At 33.0% G+C, this 24805-nt stretch overlaps 1 protein-coding gene across 10 annotated transcripts in view; it reads right to left on the reverse strand.

The window, feature by feature from the left end:
* LOC115219527 (protocadherin beta-15) overlaps positions 1-24805 on the reverse strand; it is a 291794-nt gene that overhangs the window by 125498 nt on the left and 141491 nt on the right. For 4 of the 10 annotated variants that reach the window (XM_036509221.1, XM_036509218.1, XM_036509220.1 and 1 more), the window contains exons 3-4: positions 12850-13000; positions 683-936 (exon numbers count right to left, since the gene is read on the reverse strand). In XM_036509221.1, the coding sequence (XP_036365114.1) occupies positions 683-936; positions 12850-13000 (405 nt within the window). Of the gene's footprint in view, positions 1-682; positions 937-3782; positions 3830-12849; positions 13001-24805 lie in introns of those variants that run through there. The other 6 variants (XR_005001972.1, XR_003882311.2, XM_029789706.2 and 3 more) reach the window with 3 other exon arrangements.

Raw genomic sequence — 24805 nt, forward strand, 5'->3', positions numbered from 1 at the left:
GCATGAAACTTTACTCCAAAGCTTGTTTATTTCGCAAACATCTAAACTTGAATAATACAACATATAATCATGCAACTAGCCCCGCACCCTAAAATCACTGGCCTTCTGCCAAAATCCAATATGATTATTATTACTATTATTTTAAAACAATTTATTGTGACATTATTATCAGGTTTGTAGGTGTGGCACAATTGGTAACTCACTAAGCAATAATTAATTTTGCAAGTTAGCTTCAATATTACATTTGATTTCACCAGGAAATACTTACTATATTCACTTCAAAAGACTACATCTGCTTCAGCATATCATCAGTGTATGTATGTAGATAAAAATTATTTTATACTCTAGAAATTTATATAGGATCAAGGGATTATCTACTGACTGGGATACACCAAAATCCAAGTAGCGTGCTGAGTAGAAACGACAACAGGCTGTTTTTCTTTGTATATATAGGATTAATATAGACTTTTTATGGTAACTTTTTTGTCATGTCAAAAGCACAAAATATATAAATTATACATAAACATTTTGCTGATTGCTTGTGTGGCATACATATTGCATGTACGGCTTGCTTGAGTGGCATGCTGGTACTTCTCAATAACATCAAAAACGAAATCAGTCACATAACACAACATACAAAAAAAAGAAACATTCATTAAGTAAGCTTAAAAGCAAAGTTCACCTTGGGTACAGCTGGTAATGGTTTTGCATAAGAGGTAAAGCTGTTCCTCATTGGTAGATTCCAAGGTTGTGATGGACTGGCACTGGTAATTCTTAAGGATTTTAGATCAATAACATCATTAGATGGAGCATTCTGAGTCACATTGGGTTGGTAAAAACATCTGGTACTGGTATCTTTAAGGTTTGAGAGAGTCTGTGGTAATATTGCTTCACTGCCTAGGACCTTTAATTGTTCAGGCTGACTAGTTTTAACTCCTGAATAATAATAATAATAATAATAATAATAATAATAATAATAATAATAATAATAATAATAATAATAATAATAATAATAATAGTAATAATAATAATAATAATAATAATGGTTTTATTTTCATTGACCACAAGGGTAGCAAAGTCACAGTATTACAATACAAGGCAAGAAATATAAATAATAATAATAATAATAATAATAATAATAATAATAATAATAATAATAGTAATAATAATAATAGCTGTAGTAATAGTAGTAATAAAATGATAATCATGATAATAATAATAATAATAATAATAATAATAATAATATAATAATAATAATAATAATGATAATAATAATAACAATAATAATAATGATAATAATAACAATAATAATAATAATGATAATAATAATAATAATAATAATAATAATAATAATGATAATAATAATGTTGGTGATGCAAAAGATGATAACAATAAGTGTAGCAAAAGCGACAAACAATAACAATAACAACAGAAAGTACAACAAAAAGAATAAATGCGGTATTAAAAGCAATGGCTTGCAAACAGTCATTATCAAACAGAGATAACAAGTTCTACATTAATTACTTTTTCACATTTTACTATCATACTGTATGTAAATCTTATCTCCTGAAAACAACCGGATGTTGTTAATGACAAAAAAGTGATGACGATAATAGATTGCAATGATGATGATGATGATGACGATGATGACAAGATGATGATGACAATGACAGTGAATGACCTCTCTTAAGGCGGCTCGGCATTTGGTTGAAATATATATTTTAACCCTTTAACATGCAGATTACTTTGTCAAATGGAATGCTTATGTGTTTACATTATTTTGAATTACTCATGCATTGTCTTACAGCTTTGAGATTTCAATGATTTACTTCTTAACTTTCAGAATGACATTGTAGGGGAGGTGGAAGAGGCAAGATCTGGCTAGTTTAAACAAAATATAAGAAGAACATTTGGGCTGGTATGACCAGTCTAAATGCTAAAGGGTTAAGGAATTGATCCTTGAATATACACTTGATACACAAACACGAATTCTTGAGTCAAATGGGAGATGAAAAAGAATTTGATCCTTTAATCTCAACAAGAGTGAGATAAAAAATTTCAAAATAAGCCAACAAAAAAGTTTTTACATCATGCATGAGCAACCAGTTTTGAGTAGTAGTTCACATGAGTCATGGCTCATCATCAGGCATGAGGCTCTGATAATTTTTCATTGGCATGCTATTCAGAAAGTCTCGCAGGTTGCAGTGTGCTCATGACTGTTATACATCTTTGCTCAACCTGCTAGTCTAGTATATACATCTGAATCTCTCCATTATTTACATTATTTACAATTGACAGATACAACGTTTCGGCTGATATACTCTCCAGCCTTCATCAGGTGTCTTGGGGGAAATTTCGGACCTGGGTTCTCCTTCCTAAGGTATTTTTCAATGTTGTAATATTCAGGTCACTGCCTGGAATCAAACTCAGAATCTTTGGATTAGTAGCTCTAAACCACTACACCATTAACCCGTAGGTGTAGTGGTTAAGAGCACGGGCTACTAACCCCAAGTTTCCGAGTTCGATTCCAGACAATGACCTGAACAACAATAATAATAACATCAAAAAATACCTTAGGAATGAGAACCCAGGTTTGAAATTTCTCCAAGACACCTGATGAAGGCCGGAGGGTATATCAGCCGAAACATTGTGTTAACAACAAACAAGATGAGTAGGTCTGCAATGCAACATTTTTCTACTTGCTTCAACCAGTGTCATCTTGACCAAAACTAGATCCCCTTCCCGATGCTTTCTTCCAAAGCCTCTTGCTGCTCATATCCTTACATTTCATACACCCAGTTAACTCTCTACCTGGTAATCTTAGCCATTTACATTAAATAATCAAATTATTAGCAGTTATACCACCTACTCTTATCAGCCAACGTCTGATTTAGAATCATTTGTTTCTAAGATTTACTCAAGCCCAGTCTTTGTCATAAATGTCTGTATCATATTCAATAGGCCTCAACCAAATCATTCAGCTCTCTCGTGCTCAACCATTTTCACAAATTGATATAGGACATGAAGCTGATTTTAACGAACTTGTATATCTTTCAGTTTATTAGACCTTGACCATACCAAGATTTTAAACCCTGAATATACTAGGGGATGCTGAAAAGTTCCAGGAATTAAGGGCATTGCGAAAGGCCTGGTTGGAAATCTAACCTCCCAAGTTCTTTTACAGGTCCTGAGAAAATTGTAGGACTGCTGCAATAAGTGTGTGAATCTGAAAGGGGAATATATTGAATAAAATCATAATTAACTGATCCTCCTGTATTTTAATTTACTCAACACCAGGAACTTTTCAGTATCCCTCTTGTAAAGGGACAAAGCTAAATACTGTCAGGAATTTTGTCTGTCATACTAACAATCCTGCCATCCAGAACCCCTAAACTAAATATTAATTTTTTTTTAACTGAGGTACACAATCACAAAATTCAGTGAGAGGCAGCAGTGAATGGCAATCATTTTAAAGATTGTTATGTTAAATAGTAATAGTAGAACCAATAGAGAAAAATTGTAATTAGTATTATATTAATTACTGCAGAATAACTGGTCATTATGAAAAATAAGTATAAGACATACAATCTAATAAAAGAAAGTATTAAAAAACCTAAATTAAGGGCCAGTCACCCTACAAAAATACATAAAAAAAAACAAAATGCCCAGCAAAATAACTGAAACAAAGCAGGGAAAATTTAATAAAGCAAGGACAATGAAAGAAAGCGGGAACAATTTAAGCTGGAGTGGAGTAACATGAACAAAAGCAACACTGCACACACCTGAGGCATATGGAGATGATCCTGGTGATGCAATGAAGAACTCGCATCTATGAATAATAATACAACAATAATGATGACAATAACAATAACAATAATGATAATAATACTGATAATGGTAATAACGATAAGAGTGATATTGATAATAAGCATTTTTTAAAACAGTAAATATAATAATTATAATGATAATTTAATTTCTATTCAAGAACTTTACTTTTAAGAAATTCTTTTCTTAATTTGTTTTGGCACCTGGACAATACTTTGTCAATCAATTTGTCAATAGATTAATATGACATTAATCAGTTCGTTACCAGATCAATTTCTCATCAATATCCAAGTTGTAATGTCTCCAGATTATTTCATTCTGTTATTATTTTAAATACATAAATTTTAGATTTAAGGATTTCTTTTGCCCCCCCCCCCCCCAATATATTAATATGTCAATGTTATTTACATAACCATCTGTAACTAGTGCTGGTGACACACAAAAAAAAAAGCATGCTGTGAAGTGGTAGGGATTATGAAGAGCATCCAGCTGTAGAAATCATACCAAAGCAGACACTGGCACATGATCCAGCCCTTGGGCCCATCATATTCTGTCAAACTATCCAACCCATGTCAGCATGGAATATGGACATTTTGATGAGTACAGAAGAATTGAGAAACTAAAAAATATTGAAGGAATTATACAAAAATAGGGATTTCATCTTAATACATTCTCTGTTTAATTATTTTTTTACACTCTTTTTCAGTTTTTTGTTATTCCTCTCATATTAACATAAAGAAGAGAAATCTGTATTTCTTAACATCAGTTCACTACCTCGTTCATGCCTCATTTAAAAACTTATTGTTATACTGACTGGCAAAGTGATGAAGAACTGACCTGGCATTGAAGTGACTCAGTTATAATTTGATAGACAACAGATTGACATGGTCATTATTTGAGGGACAACAAATTGATTAGTAAAGAAATGGCCAATGATGAATTGACAACATGCCATTGATCTCTTCTCCATATATAAATATATAAAGGTGCGGGCATGACTGCGATTAATGAGTTTGCAGCCATGTGGTTTCAAGTTCAGTCCCACTGCATGATATCATAGGCATGGGTCTTCTACTATAGTCTTAGACCGACCAAAGTCTTGTGAATGGATTTGGTAGATGGAGACTGAAAGAAATGCATTGTGTATATGTGTATGTGCCTGTGTATATATATATATATATATACACACACACACACATACACACATACATATGTACATACACACATGTATGCGTATGTGTGTTTGTTGTGAAGGTATGTAGCTTTGTGGTTAGGGTTCTTGGCTCACAATTATAAAGTTGTGAGTTCGATACCCAGTGGTGCATTGAGTCCTTTAGCCAGATACATTAATTCACCTGGCCCCTGCCCCACTCAGCTGGAAAAATGGGTTGTACCAGTAATTCCAAAGGGTTATCCTTGTCACATTCTGTGCCTTGCTGAATCTCTTTGAGAACTACATGGCCTGGAACAATGTAAAATAAAGCATGTCAGTAGAGTGTTCGGCCACGTGGATGTTAATTTCTTGAATAGGTTGATCCAATGATCCAAAGGCAGCGAGCTGGCAGAAACTTTAGCACACCAGGTGAAATGCTTAGCAGTATTTCGTCTGCCGCTATGTTCTGAGTTCAAATTCCACCAAGGTCGACTTTGCCTTTCATCCTTTCGGGGTCAATTAAATAAGTACCAGTTATGCACTGGGGTCAATATAATCGACTTAATCCGTTTGTCTGTCCTTGTTTGTCCTCTTTGTGTTTAGCCACTTGTGGGTAGTAAAGAAATAGGTTGATCCAATGATCCAATCAACTGAAACACCCATCAGAACCAATGGAGTGGCAGTGTGTGTTCGTGTTTTCTTGTCTTGGCATCATGTGATAGTTGTAAATGAGTGTCACTTTCATACAAGCAGTGTCATTCGTTTCCAGTATTCTTTGAAAACATATTTGGCCAAGGGGAAATATTATGTTGCTTGTAAACAGGTGAAGGCTGGTGACAAGAAGGGCATCTAGCCACAGAAAATCTGCTTCAGCACACTCTTTCCAGCTCATGCAAGCATAGAAAAGTGGACATTAAAACATTGATGGTGATAGTGATGATGAAGATGACTGCTACTTATTGCTTTCGTTGACTGCGATGGAGTGAAAAACAACATTTCCTTTAGCAAGATTAAGGCTAAAAAGTACAAGAAACTTAATTAGGTACTATATGCGACACTTATGAATGAAACATTCTCCCACCTCACCACATCAGCCTCCACTTTAATCATGTGCAGCATGCAACTAGCGCCTTTGCAATTGCTTCAAATGGTCTTGGTGGCTTTGATCAGGGCAACACATTTGGCTTACTGTCTAAGAGTGCAATGATCACTTTGGTTGGTTTCAATACAGATTTTGTCTGTCTAATTTCACTAGAGGCTTTTGTTAACTCACAGCTATGGTAAAAGATAATTTCTGAAGTTGTTACATTGTCGTGTTGTACCTGAAGCTATAGGCATTGCTGTATTATTGAGAAGTTTGCTGTGGGAGAGACAAACATGCATGCACATACACACACACATACACACACGAACTCACACACATACACACACACACACGAACTCACACATATACACGACAGGCTTTCTCAGCTTCTGTTTACCAAATTAACTTGCAAGGCATTATTAGTTGGCCTGGCGCCACAGTAGAAGTCTTTTGCCTAAGGTACCACACACTAGGATTGAACTTGAAACCATGCCATTGCAAAACTATGCTTCTTAACATCACAGCTATGACTGAGCTTATTTTCATGAATCAAACACTTTAACCCACCAGCCACGCCTGTGCTCATATTTAAAATGTATACACTCTAAAACATTATCTTGCTATCTTCTACACGCTTTTGAATAGTTCTGAGGATTTACAAATAAATAGAAACATCAGTAAACAGTGGTGATGATCCACTTTTTAGCCTAGTTTATGAACCTACAAATTTATTTATTAATCCAGATTTTAGAGAATTACCTACATGCATTCAGTAAGTTTATTTATATGATTTTACAGGGAACCTGATTTTTATCAATGTCAGTTTGTCTTGTTTTTTTATTTTTTTATTTTTATCTAAAGTCTTTGGTGTCACTGCTGGGTGACATGTATCATAAGTTCAACATTACTTCCTTAGACCAAAAAAAAAAAATGTTACTTCGTTAGGCTCTTGTCTCCATAAAAAAATGACACGATACTAATATACAATAGCAGCATACTTATACACATGCATATGTACAAGGTCACATATAAAAACATAGATATATATATATACGGACAGACATAGATAAGGAAATTGATAGATGGATGGATAGATAGAGAGATAGATAGATAGATAGAGAGATAGACAGACAGACAGATGGAGAGAGAGGGAGAGAGAAAGACAGATAAATCAATTGGTATAAAGATAGAGATGGATGGATGGATGGATGGATGGATGGCGAGACAGACAGACAAACAGATAGATAAATAGATATAAAGAAGTAATAGATAGATAGATAGATAGATAGATAGATAGATAGATAGATAGATAGATAGATAGACAGACAGACAGACTGAAACAGATACATAGTTTGTTAGACAGATAAATAAATAGCTACAAAGATAGACAGGCAGACTGACAGGATTGGTTGTATCACACTGGTGTAAAATGCAATTAAGCGAAAGAAAGTGCCCAATACTGCTTTTAGAGTAGAATAATGTTTATTCAAAGCTGAGATTGTGTGAGCCACTACATATAGTTTCTTGTTTGCAATCCTGAAGCATTCTGATACTTGTTAATTAAATCTGTTTAGGTCACGCTGAAGGCAACTTGGTGAGAATTACTGGCTCCATACTTGGACATATGTAAACAAGGGTAATATATTTATAAAAATTATTCTATAAAAATGTATAATAATTTATCTATAATGATTCATAAAAATTAATCTATAAAAATTTATAATAATCTCTAACAATTTATTACAATTAATCTATAAAGATTTATTGCAATTAATCAATAAAAATTTATAACAATTTACAAAAGCTTAAACATTTATTGGTACAGGTGTTGCTGTGTAGTTAATAAGCTTGCTTTCCAATCACTTGGTTTTGGGTTCAGTCTCACTATGTAGCATTTCAGGTATCTTTTACTAAATCTATAGGCCAACCAATGCCTAATGAGTGAATTTGAAAAGAGGAAACTGTGTAGAAGCCCATTATATATAAATATATTTGTGTGTGTATGTGTGTGTCTCTTTGTATCTGTGTTTGAACCCCACCCACCCCAACCGCTTAATGATCGGAGTTGGTTTGTTTATATCTACGTATCTGTGCAGCATTAGACACAAAAGATTGATGGAGTAAGTACCAGGCTTAAATTATAAGTACTGGGGTAAATTTGTTTTATTAAACCATTCAAGATAGTACTCCAGAATGGCCACAGTCCAATGACTGAAACAAGTAGAACATAAAAAATTTAATATCTCTCCAGTCATCAATTACTAGGCTGTAATTGTCTGCGTTGATGCCTAAGTTCACCACAGACTTTAACTGAACGTTCCTCAGAAATTTTCCGTCAGTTATTGTGAAAGAACCTTTCTGTAGAAGATCCTTTTATTCACTGCAATTGCTTTATAGAAATTTTTATAATTTGTTATAAATGTTGATAGATTGATTTTTATAATTTTTGATATTTGTTTACATATTACTACATGTCCATATAAGGAAATGACCTGGAGAAATTATTAGCATACCAGACAAAATGCTTAGTGGCATTTTGTCTGTTTACATTCTGAGTTCAAACTCCACCTAGGTCAATTTTGCTTTTCATCCTTTTGGGGGTCAATGAAATAAATACCAGTTGAGCACTGGGGTCAATGTGATTAACTGTCCTCCACCCCAATAGTTTTCTGGTATTATGTCTATTGTTGCAAAGGAGTGCATCTCCATATATGGAACAAGTAATTGCTGCCAAATTTATTTTCAGTGTGACTAGGGCCATTTGAATTGGTGTGTATATAAAAAAGTTTCATTTACATTAGATTCAGAAACTTCCATTAGGGGCTCACACACATTCAAGGTTGAATATGAATATCTATATATATATATATATATATATATATATATATATAATGGATGGATGGATGGATAGACACATATAAATAGATGAGGACATAAGCAGGTGAGTAGACAGATCGATGGAGAGATAGACAGAGGAAAAGATAGACAAATAGATAGATTAATGAGTAGGAAAATAGACTGACTGTTCGTCACATGTATATAGTGGTGGGCAAAAGTAGACATACCATGTTGCATATGAGTGGAATGTTCTTTTCATTACTGTGTTTCTTTTTCTTTTCTTTTTTTTCTAGGATAAGAATTCTATGATTCTACGTTCTTTTTAAGTAATTCTTTCTATAGTAAAGTAACGATTCCTAATTTGTGACATTTATTATATGGCTGGAAATTTGACCAACAATGAATGAAAGTGGATCAGCAAGAAGTACAAGAAAACAGAGATTACAGAAATGGTCAGACAGAAATGGACTGAAGAATTTCAAAGACCAGCTCCATCAAGATGAACTATTTAAGAATATGTGCCAAATTTGAGCAGACTGTGTCCATCTGCAATGCACGGGAAAATCGTCAACCAGTCAGTGTTACTATTCAGAAAATGGAATGCTTGTGGCTCAAGCATTCGCTCAAAGTCCCCAGAAGTATATAAAAAAAAAATAGGGCTTTCAATGAACTAGACATCTTTCAGAGATCCTTTAGGTGACTTATGAATCACTTAGGTAAAAAATAAATAGAGAAAGGAAGAGAATATTCCACTCATATTAAGCAACTGTGTACCTACTTTAGCTCATGCCTATATATGTATGTCTTTACAGATGTATGACTCTATGTAGATAGATGGATAGGCAGAGAGACAAATAGATAGATAGAGTGATAGATAGATAGATAGAGAAAAACTCGATTGATGGCTTGGCGCATAGGTATAAACACACACACACACACGATTATACGTATGTAACATGCTGACAAACAGACACATTTTTATCTGTCTGTTAGCAATGATATACAAAACCAGATAAGCCAGGATATACAATTAGGCAATGGTTATTGACAGAAAATACAGACAAAAATATGACAGGTTAAACATTTGTACAAAAAACATCTGAGACATTTAAAGTTAGACAATGAAAACTATGACGTTTTTAGTCTAAGATGTCATCCATAATATTTCCGATTAGATATTATAAGAAATGACATAAAATACATTAAAATCTAGTAATTTAGAGTGATATGAAATATAGAATTTATTATTATTATTATTATTATTATTATTATTAGGAAAAATGAAAAACGGTGTAAATGTAAAAATGTAAAAAAAAAGTAAAGAATGAATAGGGATGTTTTAAAGTGGTTATTTATCTTAATTTGTCATCCAGCTTCAACTCATGATCATATCTATTAAAGTACATTCTTAACATGGAGAGCATCTGAGTTCTTCCATAATTTTTTTTATGTATACATATATATTTTTGATGTGGGATGAAGAAGTTTGGGAACTTATTTGAATATTTTTGCAACGGAATTAGCATTCATCCTATCCAGTGTCTGTATGTAGGGGTGAGGGCGTGTTTCACATGAAACCAGAGATAAGCACCATTCATGTGGATTTTTATGGTTTAGAAAAAGGATCAGCTAGCTTTATATATAAATAAATAGAGACATGTGGAGGCGCGTGGCTTAGTGGTTAGGGTGTTGAACTCATGATTGTAAGGTTGTGGTTTCGATTCCTAAACCGGGCGATGCATTGTGTTCTTGAGCAAAACACTTCATTTCACGTTGCTCCAGTCCACTCAGCTGGCAAAAATGAGCAATGCTGCGATGGACTGGTGCCCCGTCCAGGTGGGAAACACATACACCATAGAAGCCGGGAAACCGGGACCATGAGACTGGCTAGGCTTTAAAAGGGCACATTTATATTTTAAATAGAGACACATTGAATTAAGAGTTAAAATGTAAAATTTCTTCTTGTTCAGTGATTCGATAATTTTTTTCTTTTACTTTTCTGTGTTGTTGGTGATGGTGGAGACAGGCATTGAAGCCAATAAAAGAAATCATCATTGTCTTCATCATTATTATTTAAAATCATTATAAAACTAAATACAGCAATTTATTAATAATTGTAATGATGATGATGATGATAATGACGACAGTGGTGGTGGTCATCGTCATTGTCATCATAATGATGAAGAAATAGTAATAGGGATTATTTTATCATCATCATCATCATTATTATCATTATTATCATTATTATTATTATTATTATTGTTGTTGTTATTATTATTATTATTATCATTATTATTATTATTATTATTATTATTATTATTATTATTATTATTATTATTTAGGTGGTAAGCTGGCAGAAACATTAGTGTGCTACAGGAAATGGTTGGTTCGAATTCTGCCAAAGTCAACTTTGCCTTTCATCCTTTCAGGATCAATAAAAATAAGTACCAGTTGAAAAGTGGGGTTGATGTAATTGACTCATCCCCTCCCCTGAAATTGCTGCCCTTGTGGCAAAATTCGAAACCATTATTATTATTACTATTATTATTATTATTATTATTGTTGTTGTTATTGTTGTTGTTGTTGTTGTTATTATTATTATCATTATTATTATTATTATAATTATTATTATTATTATTACTACTACTATTATTATTATTATTATTATTATTATTATTATTATTATTATTATTATTGTTATTATTATTGTTATTATTATTGTTATTATTATTATTATTATTATCATCATCATTTTTAAGGCTGTGGGCTGGCAGAATCATTAGCATGCTACCAGCTTTCCATCCACCGCTGGGGGTCAACTTTGCCTGTCATTCTTTTGGGATCAATAAAATAAGAACCAGTCAAGCTGAATCAATGTAATTAACTAACCTCCTCTCCAAAGATTACAGGCCTGTATTAGAAAGGATTATCATTATTATTATTATCTACCATCACTGTTTTTTAACCTTTGTATGCTATGCATATGTCCCTTCTTTTTCAGGGTATACCATGTATACTTAATTTCTTTCTTTTTTTCGTTTTTTTACCATTTCGTTATATGCAAACCCCCACACTTTGTCTTTGTATTGTCCCCTTCATCTTTTGCCCTTGTGGCAAACAAATGAAATCATTATTATTATTATTAGTAGTAGTAGTAGTAGTAGTAGTAGTAGTAGTAGTAGTAGTAGTAGTGGCAGTAGGCGTCGTTGTTAATAATAATAATAATAATAATAATAATAATAATAATAATAATAAGAGTAATAATAATAATAATAATAATAATAATAATAATAATAATAATAATAATAATAATAGTAATAGTAATAATAATGATAATAATAATAATAATAATAATAAAAATAATAATAATAATAATAATAATAATAATAATAATAATAATAATAATAATAATAGTAATAGTAATAATAATAATACTGATGATGATAACAATGATGAAATTAATAAGAGTCAGAGTAATAAGATAGACTACAATAAAACTATAACGCTAAGCTTTGTTACTATCAAGCTACTGGATTCTGGTTTGAAATAATATTCCCTCCATTAGGTCTTCTTGATAAGATAAAATGTTTTGCTGAGATGAAAATACAAACATAAAGAAGAAGAAAAAAAATCTTGTATTCCTTAGATCTTTCAAACATAAGTATTTTACTCTAAAAATACCATGCTGTGTGCTGCAATTATTTTAGACTTCCAACATGTTTAGCTGACCTTCACTAACCAGGTTTGACTCAACCAGCAAATAATCTACAGGGGAGCTTCTAATTCTGTTTCTCAAATAAAAAATGTAGCCTATAGGGATAGAGAATTCCCCTTTTTACTTCAACCGATTTTAATAGTGCCTTGTTTGTACATAGTTCAAAGATTCCATCAGAGCAAAACCATTTGAATGCATTGCATGCCACAGATAGGTTGTAATCTTTGAACTTACCAGCTAGGGTTTCATAAAGCCCGTTGTTTCCACCTTCACTGTTTATGCTAGGACCACAGTCATCTGAACGAGATGATATCGTTGAAGATTCATTCAGATGTTTTTCTTTTTTACCTGCACCAGATGTCACAGCAGTGTCTTGAAAGCACATCTATGAAAAAAAATATACAAGATAACGATAATAATTAAAGGTAGAGAATTAATTAATCTTTTCTCTCTCTTCTAGACACAATGTAGATTTGTGAGGGGAAGTTGTATAATCCAATCTACTACTGAATTTTAATGGAATTTGTCACTGTTCGACTAATAACAAGGTTCTTTATTCTATTAATGTTTTTGAAGCATGATATAGCTGATTGAGTCAACCAAGTATTGTAAGATGTCCTTATTGAATTTTCAAATATTTTATTATGAGACCCTGTTCAATTTATATCATTCTAGACACAAACTTAAGACTTGCCTGTAGTTTTCACAAGCCATACACAATATCAATAAATAAACGGAGAAACTTTGCGATTAAATGTACATAGCAAAATCATTTCAGGCCTTGCCCTAAAATAACTTTGATGTTATAACCCCAAGAGCAAGGCAAGAAATAATTTCATATATAGATATTGTTAATTGGTTCATCTGCTCTGTGGAGTGTTTCATAGCTTTGTCATTAATATTAGCAATGAGCACAAAGGTCAGCGGGTTCACAGGAAGAATAGATTACTTATGAAATGCCCAACAGCATTTAAACACATTTAGATACATCTTTCGGAGTTCAAAATTTTGCCAGGTTCAACTTTGTCTTTCATCCCTCTGGCATTAATAAAATAAATATCAAGTACATTCTGTGACTAGAATTGATTGACTATATCTCTTTTAACTTTATGACAATGCAAGAAATCTATACTGAAGCAGAGTACAGAGAGCTGTTAGTTGGAAGATATCATAGAACATATGAATAGATATGATAAACTATTAAATTAAATCTATCATTTTGAGTTCAAATTCCACTGAGAGTTGACTTTGTTTTACATCAGTTCAGACATTGATGTATGAAAAGCTAGCAAAATGCTGAGGTTAATTTTATCAATTACAATAACCTTTTTCTGCATAAAAATATTGATTTGTTTGCCCAAGGGAGAAATTAATATGGTATGTTGAGTAAATTAATCTATTGGTGTTTACATTGCACATGGACGCAGGCCTGGTTGAACTTTTAAATGACATAATGTTATGTTTGTATATATTGAAATACATAGATTTAATTGTATTTGTAGCATACACCTGATATGTAGGCATACCTTCCTATAATAAAAAGATTTGACTCACACAGACACACAGACACACATACTTCAAAGACCTAAATTCAGTTATAAAAAAAAAATTTATGCTAAACATTATCAGTTACATTTGGACATCTTTTTATAAAATAAATGCCATATGTTACAATGAGAACACTTTATTTATAAATCCTCCTTCTCCTCCTCATCATCATTGTCATCGTCATCTTCATCATCATTATCATCATTATCACCTTCATCATCATGGTCACTGTCTTCAATATCACTGATGACTATGATGTCAGTAGCAGCAATAGCAACATCAGCATCCTCGTCATCATCATCATCATCATCATCATCATCATCATCATCATCAACATCATCCTCATCATCATCATCATCATCATCGTCATCATGACCACTTTATAAGTGAATTTTGTAGACAGAAACAATATAAAGTCCATCATATGTGTGTGTATGTATGTGTGTCCTTGTATGTGTGCCTGTATATGTGTGTGTATGTGTAAATGCATGATTGTGCTTGTGCATATTGTTAATAGTTTACTTGGTGCTGCTATTGACATTTCTAGTTGGTACCATGACTTCTTCCACTGCACTTTAAAAAAATACCTGACCTGATAAAACAGGTACGGTTTGATCACAGGAGAAGCATCTTGGTTGTAAAAATCCTGCCTCAAAACTCCTCTCCTCTCTATGACAGCATGGAAAAATAGATGCTAAATGAATGACCAAATAGATGTTGTCTTTATCACTATATCTATCTGTCCATCCGTCCGTCTGTCCGTCCATCTATCTATCTATCTATCTATCTATCTATCTATCTATCTATCTATCTATTTATCTATCTATCTATCTATCTATCTATTTATCTATATATATATATATTATATATATATATATATATATATATATATATATATATATACTAAATGTCTAGTCCTTTTTGTGCTGGTATGGTAGGCTGTGTGCATCAGTGGTACTGAGAGCTATGTCAGTGGAGCACAAGCTCCTTGTATGGTATCACATGCTGACCCCATTCTTAGATATTTGTCATTTTACATATGTATATATATATATGTGTGTGTGTGTGTTATTTGTTTTTAGGTTTAATTATAATAAAACAATTTTGCATTTAATCTGACTCTGTAGTTTTGGTGGGAACTAAATTAATTATTCTTAAACAAGAATATTTTTGACAGTGACGTCGAAGTTTCAGCCTATGGAGCATGTGTGCATGTGTGTGTGTGTGTGAGAGAGATGCCTTGATCTCCCATAAAAACCTGTCTCAGATGCATTTCTGACCAACCAATGCAAGCATGGTAAAATGGATGTCAAAAGAACAAATAAAGCTCTTAAAAAAGGATGTCAGTTGCAACACCTGTTTTTCTCATTCTTATATGTTGAAGTCTGGAGAAATTAATCCTAGCAGTGATTGACAGAAATGATTATGAAAACTTCAGCAATTGGTTCTATTCATTGAAATTGCATGGAATAAATAAAATATTGATTACTTGGTGAAATACCATCATGACATACTCGGATATTTCTAAAAAAAGTTGTCTACGAAAGCAAAATCTGTTTCTAAAATTTTATAAAAAAGATAAAAGAAAATGAATGTAAAAAAAACAACCATAATATTATGCACCAAATTGAGTTATCTGGTGAATAGCAGAATAAATTGAGACAGATAGTAAAGATAGGATTTAAGATAACTACAAATGTTGTTGCAGTATATATTTTTAATGACAGGATTCTTTGGTTGTCCCAGAGTGGTACTCTACCACTTTTAGGAAATTTTATTTTCGATTTTCTTATTATTTCGTATTGTTTTGTTTTTTTTATACATGTATATTTAAATCTATATGTAAATCCCCTCATTGTCTTTGTTTTGTCCTGAATATCGTTTTTTTTTGGTTTTTTTTTTGCTCTAGAGGCCATTAAAGAAAATACCATTATAATTGAGTAAGAGAGCAGCACCCACCTTGAGTGTCCCTTTCATCCTTTTGGGGTCAATAAAATACGTACTGGATGAACATTGGAGCTGATGTAACTAACTTGCCCTCTCCCCCTATCCTGCTAACCTTGTGCCAAAATTTGAAATTATAATTATTATTATTTTCATATACACTCAACAGATTAGACTGTTGGAGAAGAAAAGAATCCTAACATTGGTCTACAACAAGTAACCTTAGATGCCAAGAACCTTCCTAAGTATCCTGGCTGACCCTAATATCACTGTTTTCTGGAGTTGTACTAAACTGGGTTTATGCCTATTTCCTCTATTGATTCATTCAGATCTTTAGGGATAGTTCCCAATGTACCTATAACGACTGGGATACATTTTACTCGAATTTTCCAGTCTCTGTAATTCAACAGCTAGGTCCTGGTACTTTGGTATTTTTTCATCATTTGGGACTGTAAAGCCAATCATCTATCTATCTATCTATCTATCTATCTATCTATCTATCTATCTATCTATCTATCTCTATATATATATACTAAAAGTTATATATATATATATATATATATATATATATACTAAAAGTTATACTAAAAGTTATACTATCTATATATATATATATATATATACTAAAAGTTATACTAAAAGTTATAGAGGAATATAATGAACTGAACTGATGCTAATATGTTACCCAAGAGCCATCAATAGTACAAGAGATATAATTTAACTTCAACTTGCCTTCTAGTTTCTATTACTCTGTCAGTCTGAATGTTAAAGTCCCACAACATCTTGTATTTCTTACCATTTATCAGTATGTTCAAATCCTAGCTTTCTACATAGCTCCCAGTGGTTTGCTTTCCCTAGATTGTCATGTATTTTCTTGTATTCTTGTAGCTGTGTGGTAAGAAGTATGACTCTCATCTTATATGGTCCCTGATTCTGTCCCACTGCATGGAATTACTTCTTTTCTTAATACACTTGGAAGAGCTGGAAGAAATACCGCTGAACATATTGTCCAATGCACTAACAATTCTGCTAACTTGCTTGAACAATTACAAATAATAATAATAATACTTATTCAATTCTTGTGATCCTGAAATTATGAAAAAGACAAAGTTGGTAGGAACTGGATGTCAGACTAAATGGGGACAGCACTTTCTTAATTCTTACAACCTGCTAAAATTGGTAAGAAAATAATGGCTGCCTTTGTTAAAGGAAGAAAAAAGAAAAGATTCATAGTTGTTAACAATATGTAATCATAAACTGAAATATATTTTCCCCCCCAAAAAAACTATTTACATTGGTATTTTCTCATATTCATACTATTGAGGACTCTGCCCTATAACCCTTCCAGGAATGAGTGGGTAAAGAAGAGGAGATGAGAGATATTCCTACTGTAAATTAAAGGTCTGCTTTCACCCAGTTTGATTTGATGACATATTTTTGATACCAGCTTGTTGGAGCTATTTCTCTGCAATTACTTCAATATTGTTCTTGGAAAAGAATGAACAGTGCAACACCTGTTTTTCTCAACCTCGTATATTGAAGTTTTAGAGGAATTAATCCTAAGAGTGACAGAAAGGATTATGAAAACTCCAGCAATTGGCTCTATTCATCGCAACTGCATGTGATAAATAAAATATTGATTACTTGGTGAAATACCATTATGACATATACTGATAGTTTTAAAAAGATGTCCCTCAAAGCAAAATCTTTCAACAAATTTTTAAAAAGTGAATAAAATAATGAACATTGATTTAAGTATGTTGGTGGGTGACAGAATAAATTATTTGAGACAGACAGTAGAGTGGAATTTAAAAGAAAATTTAAAAAGCATGAATGCTATTAGTGAGGAACACATTTATTTAAAAATATGGTAAAAATGGGAGTATATTGCATGGAAATTTTTTATGGTATCCTGAAAATTGTCAAGTTATCCCTCAAACCATTTTTGCATTTAATTCTAATAAAAGCTCTGTGATTCTAATCTATTTTTTTATTTATGTTTTTTACATCCATGGCTTCACTTTAATTTAAAAAAAAAAGTTTTTGTGTTAAGACGATCCTCATTTAAATATATTCCAACACAGTTCATTATGCCAGCTCTGTTTGGTGTAATCTGTAGCAACGAACTTTTGTTGCTTCTAATCCAACCATACCTTCCAGGATCAGAGAAAGAGTGAGATGTACTTTTCTTTAATGGTGTTGGCATTAGTCTCTTCAAAAATATGGCAAGTGCATTAAAGCAAGAAGTAATCCCCTTTCTCCACACATTCAATTCATGATGCAACTCTCAATTCCAAGTCGAAGTTAATTTATATCTCTTGTACTATTGATGGCTCTTGGGTAACATATTAGCATCAGTTCAGTTCCTTATATTCCTCTATAGCTTTTTTTTCTCTCTTTCTGCTGAAGTAAGAAATTTATATATCATATTGCAAGTGAAAGAAAATGTGGATGCCATGAGTCTCAGCACAGGCAATCCATTGACTCAAATAAAAACACACTGTAAGAAATTTATATTATATCGTGAGTAGGAGAGAATAGGAACACTACAAGCCCACGACACAGGTAACACATTGAGGAGAGTGATAACTTAAGTAAAAACTGATATAGAGTAAGGGGAATTTATTGGTCCTGATGCTACGTCTCTCATGTTGGTGGTACAGTAAAATACACCCAGTCCAAACTGTAAATAGATTAGTGATAAGAAGGGTAGTCAGCTGTAAAATCAAAATGTATCACAATATAAAAGACAGGCACTATTTTGGTTATTGTTGTTGTTCCTGTATGTGTCAGATTATGAAGAATCACAATAAGTAATGAGATGCTAAGACTTGTCCAACCCATTCCACTGTGGAATAAAAACACAGAAATAAAACCAAAACATGTCAAATAATCTTTTCTTTTCTACTCTAGGCAAAAGGCCTGAAATTTTTGGAGAGGGAGCCAGACAATTAGATCGACCCCAGTATACAACTGGTACTTAATTTATCGACCTTGAAAGGATGAAAGGCAAAGTCAACCTTGGCAGAATTTGAACTCAGAATGTAAAGAGATGAAATACCACTAAGCATTTTGCTCAGCATGCTAACATTTCTACCAGCTTGCCATCTTCAAAACATGTAAAATAATGATATTAATGATGATGATGACTATGACAGCAATGACAACGATGATGATGACAATAATGGATTCTGCACTGTTTCTTCTTACCAAATTTCATACATGTGGTATTGATCAACCTGAGGTTATGGTTAAAGCCACTAACTCAAAATACTGCACATTGATATCCAACCCCAAGAAACCTATGACTGTAACTTTTTAGCATTTAAACCGGCCATATCTTACTGAAATATTCTTCCTGTTTTATGTTCAAACTGTCCAAATCCAGCCTCTCATACCTACTCTACAATGTCATTCTAAAAATAAAGTATCAGATCATGAGAATTTTGAAGCTTCAACACAATGCATGCTTAATTCATAACAATGGGAATAAATATGCATTACCTTTGACAGAATAGAATAATTTAAATGCTAAAAGGCTAAACTATGATTCAAGATTCTAAAATTCACATTGAATCTTTTTATCCTATATATCTGTTGTTTTTTTATCTTTTTACTGGTTGCAGTCACTGGATTGCAGCCATGCTGGGATACTGTCTTGAAGAGTTTAGTTGAGCAAATTGAACCCAGAACTTATTTTTCTTTTCAGGTCTTGTACTTACACTACCGAACAACAAAGTTACAGGGGCCAAACAAAACAACACAAACATATAAACATACACATATATTTATATATATAATGGGCTTCCACACAGTTTCCATCCACCAGATTCAGTCACAAGATATTGATTGATCCAGAGTTACAGAAGAAGACACTTGGTCAAGATGTCACAGTGGGACTGAACCTGAAACCATGTAGCTGCAAGCAAGCTTCTTAACTACACAGCTATGCCTTGTAGAAATCTGTATCATTCTATATACATTTAATACTACATACTATTAATCCCCAAAATAAGGTGGTGAATAGGCAGAACCAGTAAAATGCTTAGCAGCATTTTGTCCTTCTTTACATCCTGAGTTCAAATTCTGCCAAGGTTGACTTTGCCTTTCACCCTTTTAAAGTCAATAAAATAAATACCAGCTGAGCACTAGGGTCGATGTAATTGACTTATCTTCTCCCCACCCCCAAACTACTAGCCTTGTGCCAAAATTTGAAATCGATATTAATCCCTAAAAGGGAGCTGTGCTCATAACAAGACAGCTATCTATTTTTGGCACCTTACTTATATTTATTTATCTATTCATCTTTTATATTTAACTTGTTACACTCATTGGACTGCAGCCATGCTTAGGCACCACCTTGAAGAGTTTAGTTGAAGAAATTGGCCCAAGTACTTATCTTTCAAGTCTAGTACTTATTCTATTGGTCTCTTTTGCCAAACCACTAGTGTTATGGGAATGTAAACACCAACACCAGTTGTCAAGTGGTGGATGGGAAAAATACAATGAAGAGCATGCACACACATGCACACACGTATATATATATATGGTGGGCTTCCACACAGTTTCCATCTACCAAATCCAGCCACCACAAAGTATTGGTTAATCTGGGGCTATAATAAAGGTACTTTGCCCAGTGGAATCGCACCTTAGACCATCTGGCTGCAAAGTACGCTTCTTAATCACTCAGTCATGTCTGTGATTCATTTTTATTAAAAACTGTGTCTGATACTGGTTTAAGTCATTGAACTTTGCTAGGGAACTGCTTTCGTAGTTTTTAACCGACCATGTCAGCCACATTGCTTATTTCAATCTGATAGTTATATCATTGGTTTCAACTTTTGACATGAGGCCACAGGTTGGGCGGAGAGACTAAGTCAATTAAATCGACCCCAGTGTTTAACTGGTACTTATTTCATTGACCCCAAATGGATGAAAGGCAAGGTCAATGCCAGTGAGATTTGAACTCAGAACATAAATGTGGAAGAAATGTTGTTAAGCATTTTTAGCATTAAAAGATGATGATTTTGATGACAATGCTGCTGCCGATCTTCAATTCACCATTCATCACCTGTTTGCCTATATATATATATATTATATATATATATATATATATATATATATATATAAATATATACACACAGACACAGACACACACACACACACATATATATATAGGCACACACTCATGTTTATGTAAATATACATATGTATATACATGGATATATATGCATACACACACTCACAGATATATATATATATAATATATATATATATATATATACTTTATTTAAAGCAGCAGAAAATTCAACAAAACCTGTTACTCTGAGTTTCCCGTTGCCGTTCGTCGGACAGTTTTTGCTAGAAACTGTCCGACGAACGGCAACGGGAAACTCAGAGTAACAGGTCTTGTTGAATTTTCTGCTGCTTTAAATAAAGCATATTACTCTACCACTGGTATTTGAGTACTCTTTTTTCCACCTTGTTTCACATTTATGTGTTTACTCCGGTATATATATATATATAATATATATATATATATATATATACACTCACATGCATACATATATATCCTGTTTTTTTTTTTACTGATATTGTATATTTAGGATTACATAATCTAATGTGTCCTTTCTCTAAAACAACAGCATAATTTAGAGGAAAATTAGTTGCTATTTCTAACAAGGCAAATAACCATCAAATTAGGGGTCCAGTGTTAGCTTGAATAGGTATCAGTAATATATTCAATCAACTATAATAATTGCTCTTTAGAAAAGTTGAAAGAAAGCAAAAAAAAAAAAAGTATTGGCTTTGTAATAATTGTTTTGAAAGATATCAATTTTATTCCCTAAAACAATATTTTGTTCCTGACATAGCTTTAAGTGGTGAAACTAAAGTGGTGACAGCAGGTCTTTTAATACAATTTTTATTTCAATTTTCATTCTTCAATTTAAAAATTTTTTTCTTCTTTGTTTTTTTTTGTTTTTTTTTTTACCATTTTAAATTCAAATCAGTCAAAAAGAAAGACTGAAATGCAAAAAACAAAAATTTGAAGTAAAAGGAGAAATAACAAAATGAAAGAGTGAAAAAATATATACATTGCACAAATTGATTATTATAATTATTATTAATATTATTATTATTATTATTATTATTATTATTATTATTATCATTATTATTATTATTATTAGTAGTAGTAGTATTATTATTGTTGTTATTATTGTTGTTGTTGTTGTTGTTGTTATCATCATTATTATTATCTTTATTATTAAGGATTTGGTTGTTCGGGACACTGAAGAAAACTGTTAACATTTGGCCTGCTATAAATGGATATTGCTATCTTCCAAATCTCAACATTTTTAATGCTTGTGAAAGAAACGAAACAAAGCAATAAATATATAAAATATAAGATAAAAAAAAATAAATTTTTTTTTAGAAAAATAAAAGAATGAAAAAATGGAATATGGTGTCAATTTCTTCCCCAAAAAGTGTCGCCACTTTTATGGAAATTGCACACACAACTGAAAAATGAAATCACCTGTCTACTGCAGCTGTTAAGAGTGAGCATTTTTTGAAAGATAAAGATAGGAATACATTAGCTGGTAATTATTAAGTGGAGGCAAAATGCAAAACAGTAACACCATGGCATATTGTTGCTGTTGTTTTTATTTTTATTATTAATAATAATGATAATAATAATAATAATAATAACAGTGATTAGGCCTTAGGGGTCTGTATATGCAATACAGACTGTGTTATACAAAATCAGTTACAAAGTGGGTGAGGATGTACACATACATATTTTAAATGGGAGGATGAGTGTAGGGAATGTGATACACTATATCGAGTCTGGTTAAAAATGTGGCAAATGAGATGTTTTCACATAAGGGCAGCCTATCCATATAAGGAGTAAGGAGCTACCACACTTCAGTAGGATTAAGACATCTTTGTAATTCTGACCATCTCCTGCTCTGATCACCTTCTGGGAACTGACTCCTCCAAATTTATCTGTGAGCATCTTAAAGGTTTGGAAGCTGTGAAGTCTCTTGTAACCCTTGAGAACTGGTTCATTTGTCATATGTAGACTTGCTGTGTTAATTTTACCAACAACCTCTCAAATTTATATTTTCTCTGTAAAAATCAGCAAAATATTCCACACTTTCTCCTCTGCTGATTCAACATTTATGTTAGATTTTTGGTGTTGATTCTGACTATCCCCTGCAGTTTTCCACCACAACAATGTAGCAGAACACTGCTGCTTGCAGCCTCTGGTCAGTCCTCTGCTGAAAGAGGAAACTACTTAGCTTTTCAGTGTCCTATCACAGTATATTTCTTTACTGCCCACAAGGGGCTAAACATAGAGGGGACAAACAAGGACAGACAAATGGATTAAGTCGATTAGATCGACCCCAGTACGAAACTGGTACTTAATTTATCGACCCCGAAAGGATGAAAGGCAAAGTCGACCTCACGGAATTTGAACTCAGTATCACAGTAGTAGCCCTGGATGCTGATGGTACTGAGGATGGGGCAGTGTCATTTCCTTCCACTTGAGCTATACTTGGAGCTGCAATTTGCGGTGCTCGACATCCATGGCCTTCATCTCTTAAGATTGCTGTTTTTACTGTTGTCTGCTGCTCTTGTTCTTTTTTCTTCCTTTGGATAGAAGACCCTTTACTCTCACACATATAAAAACTGTACCTTTTGCCCAGCCCCAACAGCCTAATTCGCTTGTCCTTCACTCAATGGGATAGAGATCGAGGATTACTTTATGGTCTTCTGTGGTCATCATGACCTGGATTATAATACTGACCCCCATCATACCATATATCATTCTTGGCCACCCCTGTATCATCAACTGACTACATCCCAAAGCTAATGACCAGCCATGATTCAATGTCATTACAGGGATATCTAGCTGTGACCTTTGTACTTCTTACCCCCAATTAGTCACCAGTTCAACCTATCTCCTCGCTTCAGCCCTGGTTTGTAAAACTAAGCATGTACTTCCATATACCATGCCCATTGATTAGGGCTCGCTCATCATCCAGAGCTTCCTCTTCTCATTCGATGGTATTCTTTCTTTCCTTCTTTCTTTCTTTCTTTCTTTCTTTCTTTCTTTCTTTCTTTCTTTCTTTTATTTGTTTCAGTCATTTGACTGCAGCCATGCTGGAGCACCGCCTTTAGTCGAGCAAATCGACCCCAGGACTTATTCTTTGTAAGCCTAGTACTTATTCTATCAGTCTCTCTTGTTGAACCACTAAGTGACGGGGACGTTAACACACCAGCATCGGTTGTCAAGTGATGTTGGGGGGACAAACACAGACACACAAACACACACACACACATGCATATATATACGACGAGCTTCTTTCAGTTTCCATCTACCAAATCCACTCAAAAGGGTTTTGTCGGCCCGAGGCTAGAGTAGAAGACACTTGCCCAAGGTGCCGTGCAGTGGGACTGAACCCAGAACCTTGTGGTTGGTAAGCAAGCTACTTACCACACAGCCTTCCTTTTTAAATAATATGTCATCTTTCACTTTGCTTTTACTGATTAATATTTTCAATAAGGAAGTTCTCTTTTTTGTAACATACATCTTTCTTGCTCTTTTCTTTTCTCCCTAGAACTAACAACAACAAGCATTTTCTTCTGGCTTGCAATATTTGCAAAAGATGAGCTACTCTGTTGTTGTTAGTAA

This window comes from Octopus sinensis, linkage group LG14, assembly GCF_006345805.1.
Source record: "Octopus sinensis linkage group LG14, ASM634580v1, whole genome shotgun sequence".
NCBI lineage: Eukaryota > Metazoa > Mollusca > Cephalopoda > Octopoda > Octopodidae > Octopus > Octopus sinensis.